Source organism: Pseudopipra pipra, chromosome 1 (genome assembly GCF_036250125.1).
Source record: "Pseudopipra pipra isolate bDixPip1 chromosome 1, bDixPip1.hap1, whole genome shotgun sequence".
Classification (NCBI taxonomy): domain Eukaryota; kingdom Metazoa; phylum Chordata; class Aves; order Passeriformes; family Pipridae; genus Pseudopipra; species Pseudopipra pipra.
Window position 1 is genome coordinate 61,832,677 of NC_087549.1, and position 16,306 is coordinate 61,848,982.

Below are 16,306 nucleotides of genomic sequence, written 5' to 3' on the forward strand. Positions count from 1 at the left end.
GATCTAAATTAGACCAAAGCTCTAGTGACATATTCAGAGGTTTCAGATGTCCAAGGGCATGTAGCTAACTTACGGACTCAGCCAGAAATTTGGTCACCTGAAAACGGATGGTATTGTATAATGATGAACGATATTTAAAAAAAAACTGTAAGAGGAAATCAGGTGATTATGGCTAAGAGAACACTACACCACAAAGTGCTGGTGGGCAGGGTTCTTTTGAGACTTTCTCATTAATAGTGTATTGAAATTTCTTATTCAGGAAAGCCTTGAGGTTTGCCTCTGGTGTGGCATCCCAGAATGAGAAATGGCTTCTTGCCTCCTCCCTACAGTTTGAGCATGACAAGCCACGTACTGGTTTTCAGCTAGTCCTACCAAAAGAGAAAAAATAATAAAGAGAAAATTTGGAAATCTGAAACCTGAAAAATTCTAAAATGTTTAACATTTTTAAGCACTGTTTTGAGGTTTGTCTTAGATTTACGTGGGTGTTTCAGATGCCATTCTTTAGCTCTGGGGAAGGTACTCTTTTCTCCTGTAGTGAACTGTTGGAGGCAACGGGTAGTTAGCAAACCGTAGTTCAAGTCTTTTTTGTGAGTCAGACCAAGAGAGTGACCTTTTCAAGGAACATGGGATATCTGACTATTGACTATCACTATCTTTTGTCTTAAGACAACTTGATATGTTTCATGGGCTGCAGAATGGCTGTTGTGCCTGATGATATGGGGACAAGCTGGTGCTCAGAGGGACACCCAAGGCCGAATCTCTGGTCTGATTCCAACAGGAAGGGAATCTGACCATGGATCTTCCATGTTCCATATGGATATCCATGTAATTAGACTGCAAGATAGGAAGGAGCAGAAGGGGTCTGTTTTGTCAATCTAGCTGTTTGCCTTTAGTAACAACATGGTAAAACAAAAATCCTGACCTGAGCAAAATTTTCTTGATTATTACATAGACTGCTCCAGTTCTTATTTTGCATTAGACAACTGTTCATGACTTGATGGTTTAACCAAAAAAAGGAACAGACAATAACCCTGTGATCTATAATAGTTATAGTGTATTTTAATACTGTATGGTATCTTACATGGCATCAAATTCAAAAATTTTCTCTCTAGATAAAGAGAAATTGCTTCTGGGAATAATGACCTGTTTGTTCTTCTTGATTTCATAAATGCTGTCCATAGCCCAAACAAAGACAACAAACCCTCTTGTATACTAGCCATTGGCAGTTTCACTGAGGGAGAAAAGTGAGAGGAGTCACCACTCTCTTTGGCATATTCTCTCTCCATTCTGCAAGAGTGACAGGGAGGACTAACATCTGTTTCCCAGTGAAGGAAGAGAGAATAAATCTGAAATTCAATTTTGGAGACTAAAAGACATTCCACTGTTCCCAGTGTCCCAAGATATACTGAAGGCTGTTCTCTCATTTTGGGATGTCAAATCGTATCCCCAGTAACAGCTCCAGTAGTTCCAGGGACCTTTAATTAACCCTGCTGACTTGTTTGGAGCTGCAAAGCTCTATGTCCTGTCTCAACCACAGCTGCAGATGACAACATAGGACGCATGGTTATAGGCATATATGGTAATTTGTTCTCTTTAGTGATTTTGAAGAGAACGACAAGAGACTTAGTGAGTATCACAGGACTCACTAGTTCACCACACTGCTTGCTTTGAGTAAAACTAAAGGAATGCATATTATTTTGCATTATGTAATCCATTAGAGAGTCTGTATATTTGTGCTTTTTCTATTTATTTTTTGGTTTTTGGAAATTTGTAGTATGTTGCCTAAAAGGAAAGGCGTTATGTCAGATTGCTGCTGAATTTTCGAGTCCTTTCAGATAAGACACCGTCTTGAAAGAGCACCCAGAATGAAAGAAGTGACATCAGGTTTATTGTGTCTTGTAAACAGTTAATTTAAAACACTGTAGTGCCAAAACACATCTTTTTACTTTAAGGTATTCCTCTAGTATCTTCCTCTCTCTGTCTCTCTTCTCTTTTTTTACTTCCTTCAGCTGGTTAAGAAAGGCTGGACACAACTTCCTCCAGAGCATATCGGTGTCACTCTAAGTATCACCCAGAAGAATGTAGTTAGGAAACAACACATGACGCTCACCCACACATCCCCATGAAAGCAAAAAAAATTAGTTCTGTCATGTTCTTTTTCTTTGGATCACTTATTCTGTTGGTAGGTAGGATCTAATGAGCTAAAGAAGAGTGCCAACATGAAAAGGAAGTGCTGGTCATCTTGGGACAAGTTCTGTCATTAGTTCCACATGGACGTTTTCTATCAGTTTAGCGTGTTTATGGATCACAAGTGTTCCTGCACAACCACTCCATGCTGGACTGTTTAGTGTTGAAGATGACCAGATATTAGCTCAGCCTGAACTTGAAAATGCTTCCTTAACTTTCCAAATCACCATTTATAATGCTGTTTTACAGGTTTTTTCTAACATTGTGAAAATATAGACTGAGAGTCCAGTGCAGATCATCTCAAGGCCACACTCTAATTTCTGCCTGCTCTAGAACTTCTAGTGCTTTTTTTTTCTCAGTGTCTCTCTCTCGTCGATTCGCTTTTCCTCTCTGCCCCTTCCTTTCTCTATCCACATCAAACTATTATTGTTTTGCCCACTTGACGCTCTCAGTGGGATGCTGCTGAGTACAGAGCATTCTAGCCCTCATTCAGCCAAGCTCTTTCAGCATATGTTTTATTTTAAGTGTGTTACAGACCAGCCCAGAACCACTGTATATATGGGGCTTATTCACACTCTTAATGCTTTGTTAGACTGGCACCAGACCATTGAAGAATATTGTGAGGTTTCAATTAATTATGAGTTTGTGTTTGTCTTCCTGCTGTTGGGCTTTCTGTTCCAGTTTACAAACACAATTTTTAGCACCATCAGTCATACCAAGAAACAGTAATGAGTCCAGTCTGGCTAAAAAGAGTCTGGCTGCTGCAGTTCCTTCTGAACATGAATTTGTCCAACCTGTTTCTGGAAGAGGGGCTTACCTATTCTTCAGCAGCAAATATCCTTCAGTCCTCTTGCCAGGATATCCTCTGCTGTGGGTGCTTCATGTGCTGGGTCTACATAGCAGGTGGCAGACTGGAGGAGTGTAGGAGAGCTAGTTATAAAAAAACCCCTCCAGATTGCATTGTCTGCCTTCCCCCTGCCACTTAGCTGAGGGAAATACTGTCAGCGTCAAAGTAAAGTACTCACTCCTCCTTTTTCACTCCCACCTTTTGCTGAGGCAAGAACTCTTTCTTTCTACAGCAACCAGCAGTCTCTGTGTTACGCTGGGGTTTTCTCAAAGGAGGGAGCAAACTATGGTGTTCTGTGTGGTCACTCTGACTTGAGGTACCTTGCAGACCTGATGCAGAATACAGGGCACCTCCAGAAGATGATTCATCCACTAAAATTGTAATAATCTAAAAATGCCTATCTTTCCACTGATGTTAGGGGGAGCTTGAGAAGTCTGTACGTCCAGGTTGGGGATCCTTACAAAGTGCCTGGGAATTAGGCAGGATAAATATGGGCCAGATTGCTACAGGAAAGGAGACTCTTGTATGTACTGAGTTGCAATCCTGTGTAACAGTGTGTACAAGAGACAACCAGAAAGCTGTAGGCAACTGAGCCTTGTGTTTATTTGAGTTATAGAAGGGGAAGAGGATTGTGAAGGGGGAAGAGAAAATCGTGTAACTACATTGAAACCGAGACAATCGAGAGGCCTATTTTAAGTCTGCAGAGTTAATCAGTTGCGTTTCTGATCAGACCGACACCTCAGAATAAATTAGGGCTAAAAGTGACCCACCCTGACACAGAGCGCAAAGCCCAGGGGTCTTTGAGGTACTCAAGCTCTTTGAGGTACTTGCACTCTTTGAGAGGCATTTTCTATAAAGGTAGTGCTCAGTTTGCCTAACCCTGCCATGATCTACCTCGTGTCAGAAGTTAGGGAAAGAGGGATTAGCACAGCTGGTGATAAATTTTTCTGCTTTTTTGCTTTCTTCCTATCGAGTTTTTGCTGATCAGCATAATGATAGCAAAGAATCACATTGAGCTTCCCGGGAAAAGGAGAAAGTGTAAAAAACTTGCTGTGTTCAGTTTGCCGGGATGAGCTAAGTTTGCAGAGCTTTAGGGGCAAAACTTTTGATGAGTCATTTTGACAGCATTTTTGCCATAAATCACCATTTTTCTTGCAAAAATCAATGGTATCCTAAAACACAAGGCTGAGAAATCCTATGTTCACTTTACGTGTGCCTTTTAAATTGTCATTATAAGAAAGTCTGAATACGATAATATTTACACACCTCCTCAGTCAGTTAGAGAAAATCTATCCATTTTGACCAGCTGTCCTTCTGGGGATAAATCTTGGCCTTATCATTCCCATGTGGATAAAAACATCCCATGGATGACGGCAAATGATTAGAGGCCATCGGCTTCAGTGCCACTGCACACATTTAAAACAGGTGCCTGGTGCTGCTCCCTCTAGGTTGTATAAGAAAGACTGTGGGTCTTTCTTTGTGCAAACAGGACAAGGTGGAAAAGGCAAGCGTGATATTTGAACCCTATTAAATTTAAATCTTTGAGTAAATTAGGACCAAGACTCCTCAAGTCTACCAAGGAGAGGAGCTATTTCTTAGATAAGTATGTTCTTCAGGAACTAGTTGGATGCTAACACCAGAGACTGCAATGGCAGCAGAAAGGCTTCTACATAGATGGCTTTGGCTTTCTGTAGGTCCACAAGGGATGCCTTAGGGACAGAAAACTGAAAACCCCTGAGGCAGTTCCAGTCATGAGAAATTAACCTTTGCAGAGATTTGCAAGTAGCAAAAGCCATTGTATGGCAACTCACACAGGAGAGAGGACAGTTTGGTTTGTCTGTGGCTGCTTTAGTATTATGGCAGTGGAAAGCAGCATAAGGACAGAGTATCTGTTAATTCTGACTTTCCATGCTTAAGGACAGAGTATCTGTTAATTCTGAATTTCCATGATTTTTTTATGTAAGGTAAGGCTACTAACACAATAATCTTTGCATGCATAGTGTTTTGCATCAGTCTGTTTCATGGCTATTCACCAAAGACATGATTTGTTATGAAACCTTCTGAACTTGTCAGTGGAAGACAGGCTGTTTAGTTCTGGCTGTAAATGTTAATAAAGTTGCTGCATGCTCCAGAGCCAGAGATAATTTTCCATACTCAGCAGCAACGTACACACCTACTGAGGCAGTGGTTTAAAAATGTGCTCTGCTAATTCATAGTCAGGTTCGGGATCCATTCTAGTATTTCTGCTCCCTGGATCTATAAAAATATCTTCACTTACACAGCTAGGACACAAAACAGATTAAAAGATGGGAACTCTTCAAAGACTGCAAGATTAATTTAATGTCCTGCAGATTCTCTCTGCAGGCTAGTGGTAAAAAAAAAAAAAAAAAAAAAAAAAAAGGCCCTACAGCTTTTCCAACCTGTATAAAATATTTATCTGCCAAGATTTTTAATGGCAGAATCTGCCTAAGTATTTACTCTCAGTGACCTGTATAGTTAAGGCTTACATAATTACACTATACACCATTTACTGGAAAGGCTTTAAATATTCATTGACTTCTCATGTTTTAATGTAAACAAGGCACTTAGAATACCTAGGGTTTTTAATTCCTGCAAGGTGAAAAAGATGTCTGAAGCAGATGCCACTGTTTGGACAAGTGTTGCTCTGAAACAGCAGGGCAGATTGATGGTACTTAAATGATAGAGTGCAGTAGCTTCTGGGCGGAGACACACATGTCTGCACATCTCTGATTCTGATCCCAGACCAGTATTTTTCAGAAGCCAACTCTGCCTAAGTAAGTACAGTTGAAAAAAAGTGTAAAATGGGTGAATATCAGTGGAAAAACAGACCTTTACATATTATGACTGCCTTCATTGAATCCTGTCTGTTTTATTGGTTTGTAAAGAGCACCTAGCCAAAACGGGTGGTGAGGGGAGGCAGCGAGGAGTTTATATGCACAGGCCTGGGCAAGGCACCGCTACGTCTGGTGCAGGCATTACTCCTGCTTCTAGAAGTAAAGAAAACTGTACTCTTTTCACTGTTCATTAGGGGACAGGCAGAGAACATACCTATGGCTTGCTCCTCCTGGCATAGAGGAACAAGACTTGGGGACAATGGGCATAATGTGGCTGGTGGCTGCCAGGGATGCAAGAGAGGGCCAGGGAAGGAGAGGACTTCAAATGCATCAAACATGAGAACTGCCACAATTACTCCTCATCCACTGCTGCCATTGTTTTATATGTCTGATTGATTTACAATTAATATAACCTGCATTTTGTTAGATTACCCTATCTGGCACAGTTCTATTTCATGTGTGAATTATTATGACTTTGCTGTGAAGCCAGTTCTTACCTGTGAATTTCAAAGTCAAAGGCAAATCAAATCATCACAAATTTGAGATTTTTGTTCTGAATATTTTTGTTTTGCTATTTCAATATGTCCACTAAACCTTGATAGCAAACAACACAGAATTCTTTCCCCAGTAAAGAGCCTGCTTTTAATGAATCACAAATATGATTCATTATACTTATGCTTAAAGAACTGGGAATGCATTTAACATCATTGAAGTATTTTAAAAAGGTATTTGAAGGGGGACAAACCCCAGCTCCCCTTCATTTTAGGAGTGATAAGTTTTTTGCAATGGATGACATAGTAGCCATTCACTTTTGCTCACTCAAAGCAAAATAGTTAACTTCCAGGCTTCTTTTATCTTAGAGCTTTTAAAGATGAATAAACTAAAAAGCAGCAGCTGATCAAAATAACAAAGGGTAGTAAGGTGCCTTTAGTTTCTTATAAGAGTGTCTGCAAATTCCTGGTGGAATTCTAGGCTGGGCACTGATGGAGCTGGCTAAGGATATCGATCGCCACTTGAATTCACTGAATAAATAATGGTTGCCATAGTTATTGAGCATTCACAACTGGTGGGGAAGCACGGAAATCTCCGAAACACCTCCTGTGATAGTTTTGCTGGAAAATCACCCAATTAATTCTGTCTCATATCATAAAAATTATGTCAGATATGCAGCATGCTTGGATTCCTTGTACTAGTATTGCAATCATAACTGAGCATCTCTGTTGCCTATTTTAGCAGCTAAAGAGAAAAGGGAACTTGCTGTCTCTTATTTTGCATGGCAGAAAGGTTCACTGACATTGTATAGCCTCATCTGTTCTGAAAAATCTTACACTTTCAAAGCACTTTTTGCTTTGAGTTTCAGAGTATGGCTCTGGGTTATGCTGAAGAAAGTGAGTTGTCTCCATTTGTGCTAAGGATGCTGATGTGTTCTTTTTCTCTCACTTTGCAGAACGACATGGATTAAAAGAACCAAAGAAAGTGGAAGAGCTATGCAACAAGATCACAAGCAGTTTGAAAGATCACTTAACTTTCAGTTGCCAAAACAAAGGACAACCACTTGAGTCTGCAGAGAAGGTACTGGGTGTTCTGGCTGACTTGCGTTCTCTCTGCACACTGGGACTGCAGCGCATCTTTTACCTGAAACTGGAAGATTTGGTGCCAGCCCCTTCCATTGTCGACAGGCTGTTTCTGGACACCTTACCCTTCTGAGTCAAACCACCCTCCTGAGAGGCAAATGCCCACCAGAGCAGGCAAATGGATCGTGACTTACAGCTAACATTTCTGCCCTCACTTAACAGAAAAGCAGCTCCGAGTCTAAAATGAGGTCTTTTCTGGCGCTTTGTCCTTACAACCTGAGGCCTGAAACTTACTGGCTTACTGGTTTGGGGTTGTGTTCTTTGTTTTCTTTTGTGTGATTTGGGTTTTTTAAATAGCTAATAAGGCACTTTTGGACAATGCTATCCCAGCAGCAGTAAAAGGTTAACATGACTGTTTTAAATCTGTTGTTTAACACCTCATGGTCTATGAGGAATAAAATTGTAGAAGTTGTGTTTGAAAACAAGAACAGCAAATAGTTGTTTGCCAGGGTAGTATGTGTTTTGTGAGGATACCTTTAGCATACTTCCTGCATCAAGGGCACATACATCAGCACAATCTAAACAAAAATTCACTTTTTTAGCAAAGTACATTCAATTAAACATTTCATACAAATCAAATATAGCAAAATGACAATGGCTGTTAGCTCCCATGTTCAAGTGCAATTTTTTAAAGTGCTGTCTTACTAAGTCTCGTTTATTAACTAATTTATTTTACTAGGAAAACAAATGGAAGAAATCAAGTGAGAAAATTACATGCACTAACTTACCTGACAGAGTTTTCCAAACTTGATTCCATGTAGCGTGACTTATTGACAAATGTAAGTGGAAGACACGGGAGCAATTGTGGCTCAGTTGTTCCTTAGCTAAGGAAATCCGAGTAAGTAGTGATTGGAGCATACAGGGTCAGCATCAGGGATAGTTCCGTTTTAGACTTCTAACATAAGTGACTAGTTAGTAAACAGACAGAAGATCGTTTTCAAGAACAAGCAAGTCTTGTAAAATAGTATGAATGTAAGTGCTAGGAAGGATATAGTGGGCTGCGTTTAAACATTCCGTGTTCGTACTCCTTTTTGTATGTTTATACTGTTGATGCCATATTAATATGAGATAATTTGTTGCATAGTGTCTTTATTTGTATAAATGTTTGTATGCATGGTATATTGTAATGGCTTTGCCTGTATTTATTGCAATGACTGCCAGCTCATGGGAGCCCTGTTACACATGATAACTAAATGGGGTGTTCACACTGACTCAGATACACCAGTTGGAAAACTATATACATATATATAATGTGTATATATATATATGTATATAACTATATTTGTGTGCGTGTGTGTGTGCGTGTGTCTTTTTATTAACCATTTGTATATAAAATATCTGTCAAATCACAAGCAGAGTTATTTTACAGTTTATTTGCAGTGACTTCTAAGGCAGTACTGTTTAGCACTTTGATATTAAAATCTTGCTCATGTTTTGCTAAATTCAAATAATATTTAAAAATTTAGTTCTAAAAAACTTTATATGCACTGTATTGAGTCAAAATTTTGTTGGTCATTTTGCTAAGGAAAATTTTGAATGTCAACCTGATGTCACTGTATCTTTTGTTAGCTTTAAACATTCTAGCTTTTGTCTTTTTTTAAACTATGCTGTTTATATGGAAATTAAATTATACAATCAAACAGATGCCAAATGAATTGCCTAATTGCTGCAAAGGATAACCCAGATATCGAGTCACTGTATGGTTTTCAAATAGTAATCTGGTATTTTATCACTTACTATGTTTGGATGTGCTTTTATGAAAAAATTATTCTTATATCAAGATTTATAGTAGTGTCAATAGGGAAACAGACTTCTAATCACTATAGTTAATATTTCTGGTTTACCTGCAGATAATATTTGGAAAAGTATTGCTTTTTGTATTGACTTTTAAGCTTATGTGCAAACATAATAGCATAATTAAATATCAGAGAAGCTAATGTTTCTTGTAGGTTGCTGTAACAAGCCTGACCAGCAAGATAAATATATTTTGACTGAATTTGCTTTTGTATATACTTAATATATATATATACATATATATATATATACACACTCACACACATGTGCGCATACAAAAACATACAGACACAAAATCCGAAGAAAGTATGTTTGCTTTTGTCTCCTTGTGTAAGACACAAGTTCCCTTGAGAAACTACTTTTATCTAGGGACAAATCCTGCCAGGTGCTGAGCACCAGCCAGATATGAGGGCTTGCAGGAGCTTTTTGCGAGTGGGCCCTTACCAAGGATTTTCAGGCAAATCAGCATAGTACAGTAAAATTCCTTTTTTGTTGAGCAAGGTTTATTTATTAAGTGGAATGTTAGTGGGAGGTGGCAGGTTCGGAGCCCCATGTGAAATTTCACGTCGTCTGTGTCCTCCAGTCTTCCATAGATAGTCTTAGCTGTGATACTCTCCCAAATCCCATCATCTGTGGAATTGTCCTTCATGTCAACGTCAATACACTGATTCATCCTAGAGTGCAACCAGTGACAGGTCACAGTGGTAAAAGAAAGAGTTAATGCAGAATAAATCTACTACTATTCTTAGAGCTCTCTCAGTGTGAACATGCCTTTGTCTAGGCAGAATTCAGGAATATATCAGGTGTTAAGGGAGAGTGCCTTGCTTTTATTTCAGACAACAGTGTCTCAAGAGTTTCTTCACTCCGCTAACCAGAGTACTTTTTTTCTTTCTTCTTTCTTTTTCTTTTTTTTTTTTTTTTGTGGTGTTAACCTGTGGGTTGAAAGAAATGCTCATGTACATATACAATGTAAATTAAAATTATTAAATTGAATAACATTTTTTCAGAGGCCCCATGTGTGTTGAATAAGAATGCTTAATTCTGTCAAAATCTGATGTGAATTTTTTATCATTTATAAAACATTAAAAAATTGTCTACTTGAGTCTTAAAAGTGGAAAAATTGGTGAAGCATGCTTAAGAACACTGGCAATTTAATGGCTAGTCTTTTGATTAAAATAGCTTTTATATAAATACGTGCCTGCAGTATCTGGTTATGCAATCTGAATTAGATATTGAGAGTTGGACCATGGTTGTCCCAGAGGTTGAACTACATAGGGACCAGAACAGAGACACTATTCTCCCCTCACTGTATTTCTCCTCCATGACATAAAGGGATTGTAATTAACTCACAGCCGATGAGGCCACAAGGAAGAGAGGGGATGGGTATAGGGCTCATAGCACCTGCCTCTGGCTAGAAAGAGGACAGAGCTCCAATCCCATCTTCTGCCCCTTTGTGTCAGTAAATCCTGGGAAGACATCACTCCAGCAGGCACCTGCATCCTTTTCTTTAAGTGTGCATCCAATTCCTTTCCTTACTGTGCCTTGGCTTTGCAGGAGGGCTCACTTATCTCCTGCCAGACAAAACTGTTTGGCTGCAAATGCATTTTCAACAAATGCAGTTTTGGGAGGCATCTGCCACTATTCTGGGTATCGCCATAAGTACTGATGGCTCTGGCACACCTCTGTGAGAGGGTTACATCAAGTGATGTGCTGTGGTGGGCTGCAGGATTGGCAGCTGAAGGATTGGCAACTCCTTCCTTGGAAACTTGACAAAACAAGACCCTTGGCAAACTCTTCCAAATTATTTTCTGGGGGGTTTTTTTATGACTTATTTTTAAAATTAAACTATGGAGTTTATCCTTACTAAACTCACAATTATCTCAATTCATAATTATTTTAGGGCCTTAAGTCGTGTCCTTACACATGAGAAAACTCTGCGTTCTGATCTAATTCACCTGCACTTGTGTCCTTATGTGTGCCTTGTGTGCTTATACTCCTAAACCACATCAGTGGCAGATCCCTTGCAAAGGGATGTGATGCTCAGTGGTGACTCTGGCAGTGGAAAGTTGGGCTGAGTAAGGAATATAATAGCAGGTTCCTCTGGTAGACACCATCCTTGCGTAAGAGACTGGCACCAAGGCACCCAAAAATGAGAAACTGTGACTAGAGGTGAGTCAAAGCTCTTTCTACAGCTTCCCTACTTTTACTTTTCACATTCGAGTTCATTTTTCCAATATTCAAAGCAAAAATTTCAATTATGCTGAGGAGGGGGAGAGAGGGGTTTAACTGTATAAAATTAAGCATGTTTCTGGGAAAAATTGGCAACTCTATGAAACGTCTTTTGATTAATTATTTGTATTACAGCAACACCTAGAGGCCACAGCAGAGATCAGGACCCTCATTTTGCTAGCTACCCTAATTAGCACCTCCAGTACCCAACCAGGAGAAACTCCAGTCCAAATAGACAAAATAAAAAGAAAGAGGAGAATGCCATGCCCAAGGACGTACAGCATCTCAGTCACAGAGCTGGGAATAAAAACTTCTGTTTGCTGAGCTGGTGTCCAGTGAATGCTCTTATTTTTTTTCCTTTTCTTTCCTTTTTGCTGCCACTGTATTGAATTATATGTAAACATGATAAAAGCATTGAAAAATTCAAAATAACTTGGGTATTCAAACCGACCTCGTTTACCCTGCTTATAAAAGTCATTCATGAGACTATTCAAAATCGTGGTTAATCACATGTTTTGTGATACAAACTAGATAGTATTTAGAAAATAAATATTTAGCTGTTCTTTATTAAATTAATGAAACCAACCATTAGGCATATTGCAAGATATGGATTAAACAATAATTACTAATGGACAAAAAAGATTAACTTTCAAAAATGCCAAACTACTGCTGTAGTAATTGAATAAATGGGGTATCAATCAAATTCTTAGCAGCAAATTACGTATTTGAGAACTGTATTCCAGACCTATGTCTGTGAGAATTATTAATGCAGTAATTTGTCAAATAAAAGTAAAAGAATCTAGTTTACCATATGGAAACATTTATAGCAAATTTTATTCTGTTTTCTTTTTTAATCAGACACCCTTATGTTTATATTTATAATATGGAATGTTCTAGCTGCATTTGATTACAGAAGAAGTTTGAATACTTGAAACTGTGACATAACTGTGAATGTCAAATGACATCAAGATTCTGACCTAAACCCACAAACTCAAGAATTTTCTTTAAAGAAAAGGCTGGAATTCTAGCTTGTGCTGCTTTTGGCTGTGGTAGAGTTCATTTTCTTCACAGTAGCTAGTACAGGATTGTGTTTTGGATTCGTGCTGGAAACAGTGTTGGTAGTACAGGGATGTTTTCATTACTGCTGAGCAGGGCTTACAATGAGCCAAGGCTTTTTCTGCTCCTCAACCCCACCCTGCCAGTGAGGAAGCTGGGGATGCACAAGAAGTTGGGAGGGGATGCAGCCAAGGCACTTGACTATAAATGACCCAAGGGATTTGCCATGCCATACGAAATTGTGCTCAGCAATAAAAGCTAGGGGAAGAAGAAGAAAGGTGGGGACATTCAGATAATGGCCTTTGTCTTCCCAAGTTACCCTTAGGTGTGATAGACCCCTGCTTTCCTGGGGATGGCTGAACACCTGCCTGCCCATGGGAAATGGTGAATGAATTCATGCTTTTGCTTTGCTTCTGTGCACGGCTTTTGCTTTCCCCGTTAACCTTCCTTTATCTCAACTCACAAGTTCTCTCCCTTTTACTCTTCTGATTCTCTCTCCCACCACAACAGCAGGAAGTGAGCACGTGGCTGTGGCGCTGAGTTGCCAGCTGGGGTTATGACACAGCTGTAAATAGATGCTCTGTATATGGCAAGATACTTACGTGTGTGTAATGAAACTACTCAAGTGGTGCAAGGTTCTGAAGTCATGTAAGAGACAAGACCACGGGAGGGAAAAAAAGACATTTTTTTCACATTGCTTAATATTTTCATAGAATCATTGAATCATTCAGGTTGTAAAAGACCTTTAAGATCAATCAGTCTGACTGTTAATCCAGCACTGCCAAGTCCACGACTAAACCATGTCCCCAGGTGCCACATCTACACATCTTTTAAACACCCCCAAAGATGGTGACTCCAGTACTACTCTGGGCAGCCTGTTCCAGTGTTTGACAACCTTTTCAGTGAATAAATTTTTCCTAATAACTGATCTAAACTGGCGCAACTTGAGGCCATTTCCTCCTGTCCTATTGTTTGTTAACTGAAAGAATAGACCAACACCACCCCTGTCTACAACCTTCTTTCAGGTAGTTGAAGAGAGCAATAAGTTCCTCCCTGAGCCTCCTTTTCTCTAGGCTAAACAATCCCAGCTCCCTCAGCTGCTCTTCATAGGATTTTCACTCTAAGCCATTCACCAGCTCCATTGTCCTTCTCTGGACAAGCTTCAGCACCTCAATGTCCTTCCTGTCATGAGGGGCCCAAAACTGAACACAGGATTCGAGGTGTGACCTCACCAGTGCTGAGTTAGGGAGACAATCACTGCCCTGATCCTGCTGGACACATTATTGCTGATACAGGCCAGGATGCCATTGGCCTTCTCAGCCACCTGGGCACACTGCTGGATCATGTTCAGCTAGTTGTCAACTAGCACCTCCAGGTCCTTTTCCTCTGGGCAGCTTTCCAGCCACTCTGTTCCGAGCCTGTAGCACTGCATGGGGTTGTTGTGACCCAAGTGCAGGACCTGGCACTTCAACTTCTTGAACCTCATACAGTTGGACTCAGCCCATCGATCCAGCCTGTCCAGATCCCTCTGCAGAGCCTTCCTGCCCTCCAGCAGAACAACACACCCATACAATTTAGTGGGAGTCTCTGAACTCGATGAGGACGCACTTGGTCCTCTTGGGCAGGTTGTTGATGAAGATATTAAAGAGGACCAGTCCAACACTGAGCCCTGAGGAACACCCCTTGTGACCAGCTGCCAACTGGATGTAACTCCATTCACCACTGCTCTCTGGGCCCGGCCAGCCAGCCAGCTTTTTATCCAGTGAAGAGTACACCCATCCAAGTCATAGGAAGCCAGTTTCTCCAGAAGAGTGCTATGGCTGTCAAAGGTTAGGGAGACAACATCCACGTTAGCCTTTCTCTCATCCACTGAGCGGGTAACCTTGCCAGAGAAGGCGATCAGGTTGGTCAAGCAGGACCTGCCTTTCATAAATCCATGCTGGCTGTGCCTGATCCCCTGGCTATCCTGAACATGCCGTGTGATCGCACTCAATTTGGTCTGCTCCATTTTAGATTATCAATTCTTCTTAAAAGAACAGAGAACTTTGGGCTTGGTTAGGTGCAATTTTATCTCAAATAAATAAATAAACAAGTTAAGTGACATTTAAAGAAAGAAATGTGTTTAGGTAGCTGAAACAGCTCAAATAACCCACAGTCTTTAACCTGCTAAGTAATGCATTAAAAAACTCTCTCCACGATAAATTCCACTGTGGTCTGTGATAAAACATTACTGTAGAATGAAAGTGAATCACAGACATGCTTGATACTGGGGAAACTTTCAAATATAGCAGACAGAAAACAGAAATTATTTTACCTTTCATGGGGTCTTATTATTTATCTTGCTGTGTTTCCTAATTAATTGACGATATTGATGTTTACACAGGGATTTGCTCCTTTCCAACTTTGCTTGATCCTGTGAAGAAGTCGGAATGCTGCATTTGTAGTATCACATTTATTGCCATGGCAACAGTCAGGGATTTCACAAACACTAATTAGGGTTGGCAGCTTGGAATGTTTTCAGTACGGTCCCATATAATTTTCCCTCTTTTATCCATTTCTCATTATACTTTACTTCAACGACTGACTTATTCAGTATGTATACAGGTTTTTTCCCCTGTGACCTCAGGATTCAGTTAATACCTTCTCTGATTTACAGCCACTTTTCTTATACCTCCACACACACACAGTTAAGAAGTAACTTCGGTTCTACCTGCATTTGTGTTAAGCTCCATTTCTTACACTTTAAATTAATCCAAGTTTCAGTACAACCAGCTGGCTTCTACGCCAGCATGTGCAAAAGTAGTAAGGAAAGGTATGGAGACTTAGCTGCATCTTCCAAGCTACTTTTAAAGGTAGATGCTAAATCTTGCTCAAGGCAGAGTACAAGCCTTCTGTTCACAGAAGCTTAAGTTCTGTGAATGTCCAAATATCCTATTAAATATTTTAATTCAAGCATATCAAAAGCATTTATAGACATTTAATTTACTACGTAATAATAGGAAGAGCTGGGTCAGCGTGAGCCTCATGAAGTTCAACAGGGCCAAAAGCAAAGTCTTGCACCTGGGTCAATCCCAAACAGGGATACAGGCTGGGCGATAAGTTGATTGGAAGCAGCCCTGTGAAGAAGGACCTAGCAGTATTGGTGGATGAAAAACTGCATATGAGTCTACAGTGTGTGCTTACAGCCCAGAAAGACAACTGTATCCTGGGATGAATCAAAAGAAGTGTGGCCAGCAGGTTAAGGGGGGTGATCCTTCCACTCCACTCTCGTGAGACCCCACCAGGAGTACTGCGCTCAGGTGAGGGCCCCCAGCATAGGAAGGACGTGGAACTGCTTGAGTGGGTCCAGAAGAGGCCCAGAAAGATGACCAGGGGCTGGAGCAGCTCTCCTACGAGTGCAGGCTGAGATAGCTGGGGTTGTTCAGCCTGGAGGAGAGAAGGCCTTGGGGAGACCTTGTTGTGGCCTTCCAGTACTTTAAGGAGGCCTAAGAAGAAAAGATGGAGAGGGATTCTTTATCAGGGAGTGTAGTGATAGGACAAGAGATAATGGTTTTACATTGATAAAGAGTAAATTTATATTAGATATTAGGAAGAAATTCCTTACTCTGAGGGTGATGAGCCACTGGAACAGGTTGCCCAGAGAAGTTGTGGATGCTGCATCCCTGGAAGTACTCAAGGTCAGGTTAGATGGGGCTTTGAGCGAT

General features: G+C 40.3%; 1 protein-coding gene across 3 annotated transcripts in view; it reads left to right on the forward strand.

Moving 5' to 3' along the window:
• The window catches only part of NR4A3 (nuclear receptor subfamily 4 group A member 3), a 29,708-nt gene extending 19,200 nt beyond the window's left edge, over positions 1-10,508 (forward strand). For all 3 annotated transcript variants that reach the window (XM_064658611.1, XM_064658600.1, XM_064658592.1), the window contains one exon: positions 7,337-10,508. In XM_064658611.1, the coding sequence (XP_064514681.1) occupies positions 7,337-7,596 (260 nt within the window). In that variant the 3' untranslated portion in view covers positions 7,597-10,508. The remainder of the gene's footprint in view (positions 1-7,336) is intronic.
• The last annotated feature ends 5,798 nt before the right edge of the window (positions 10,509-16,306 follow it).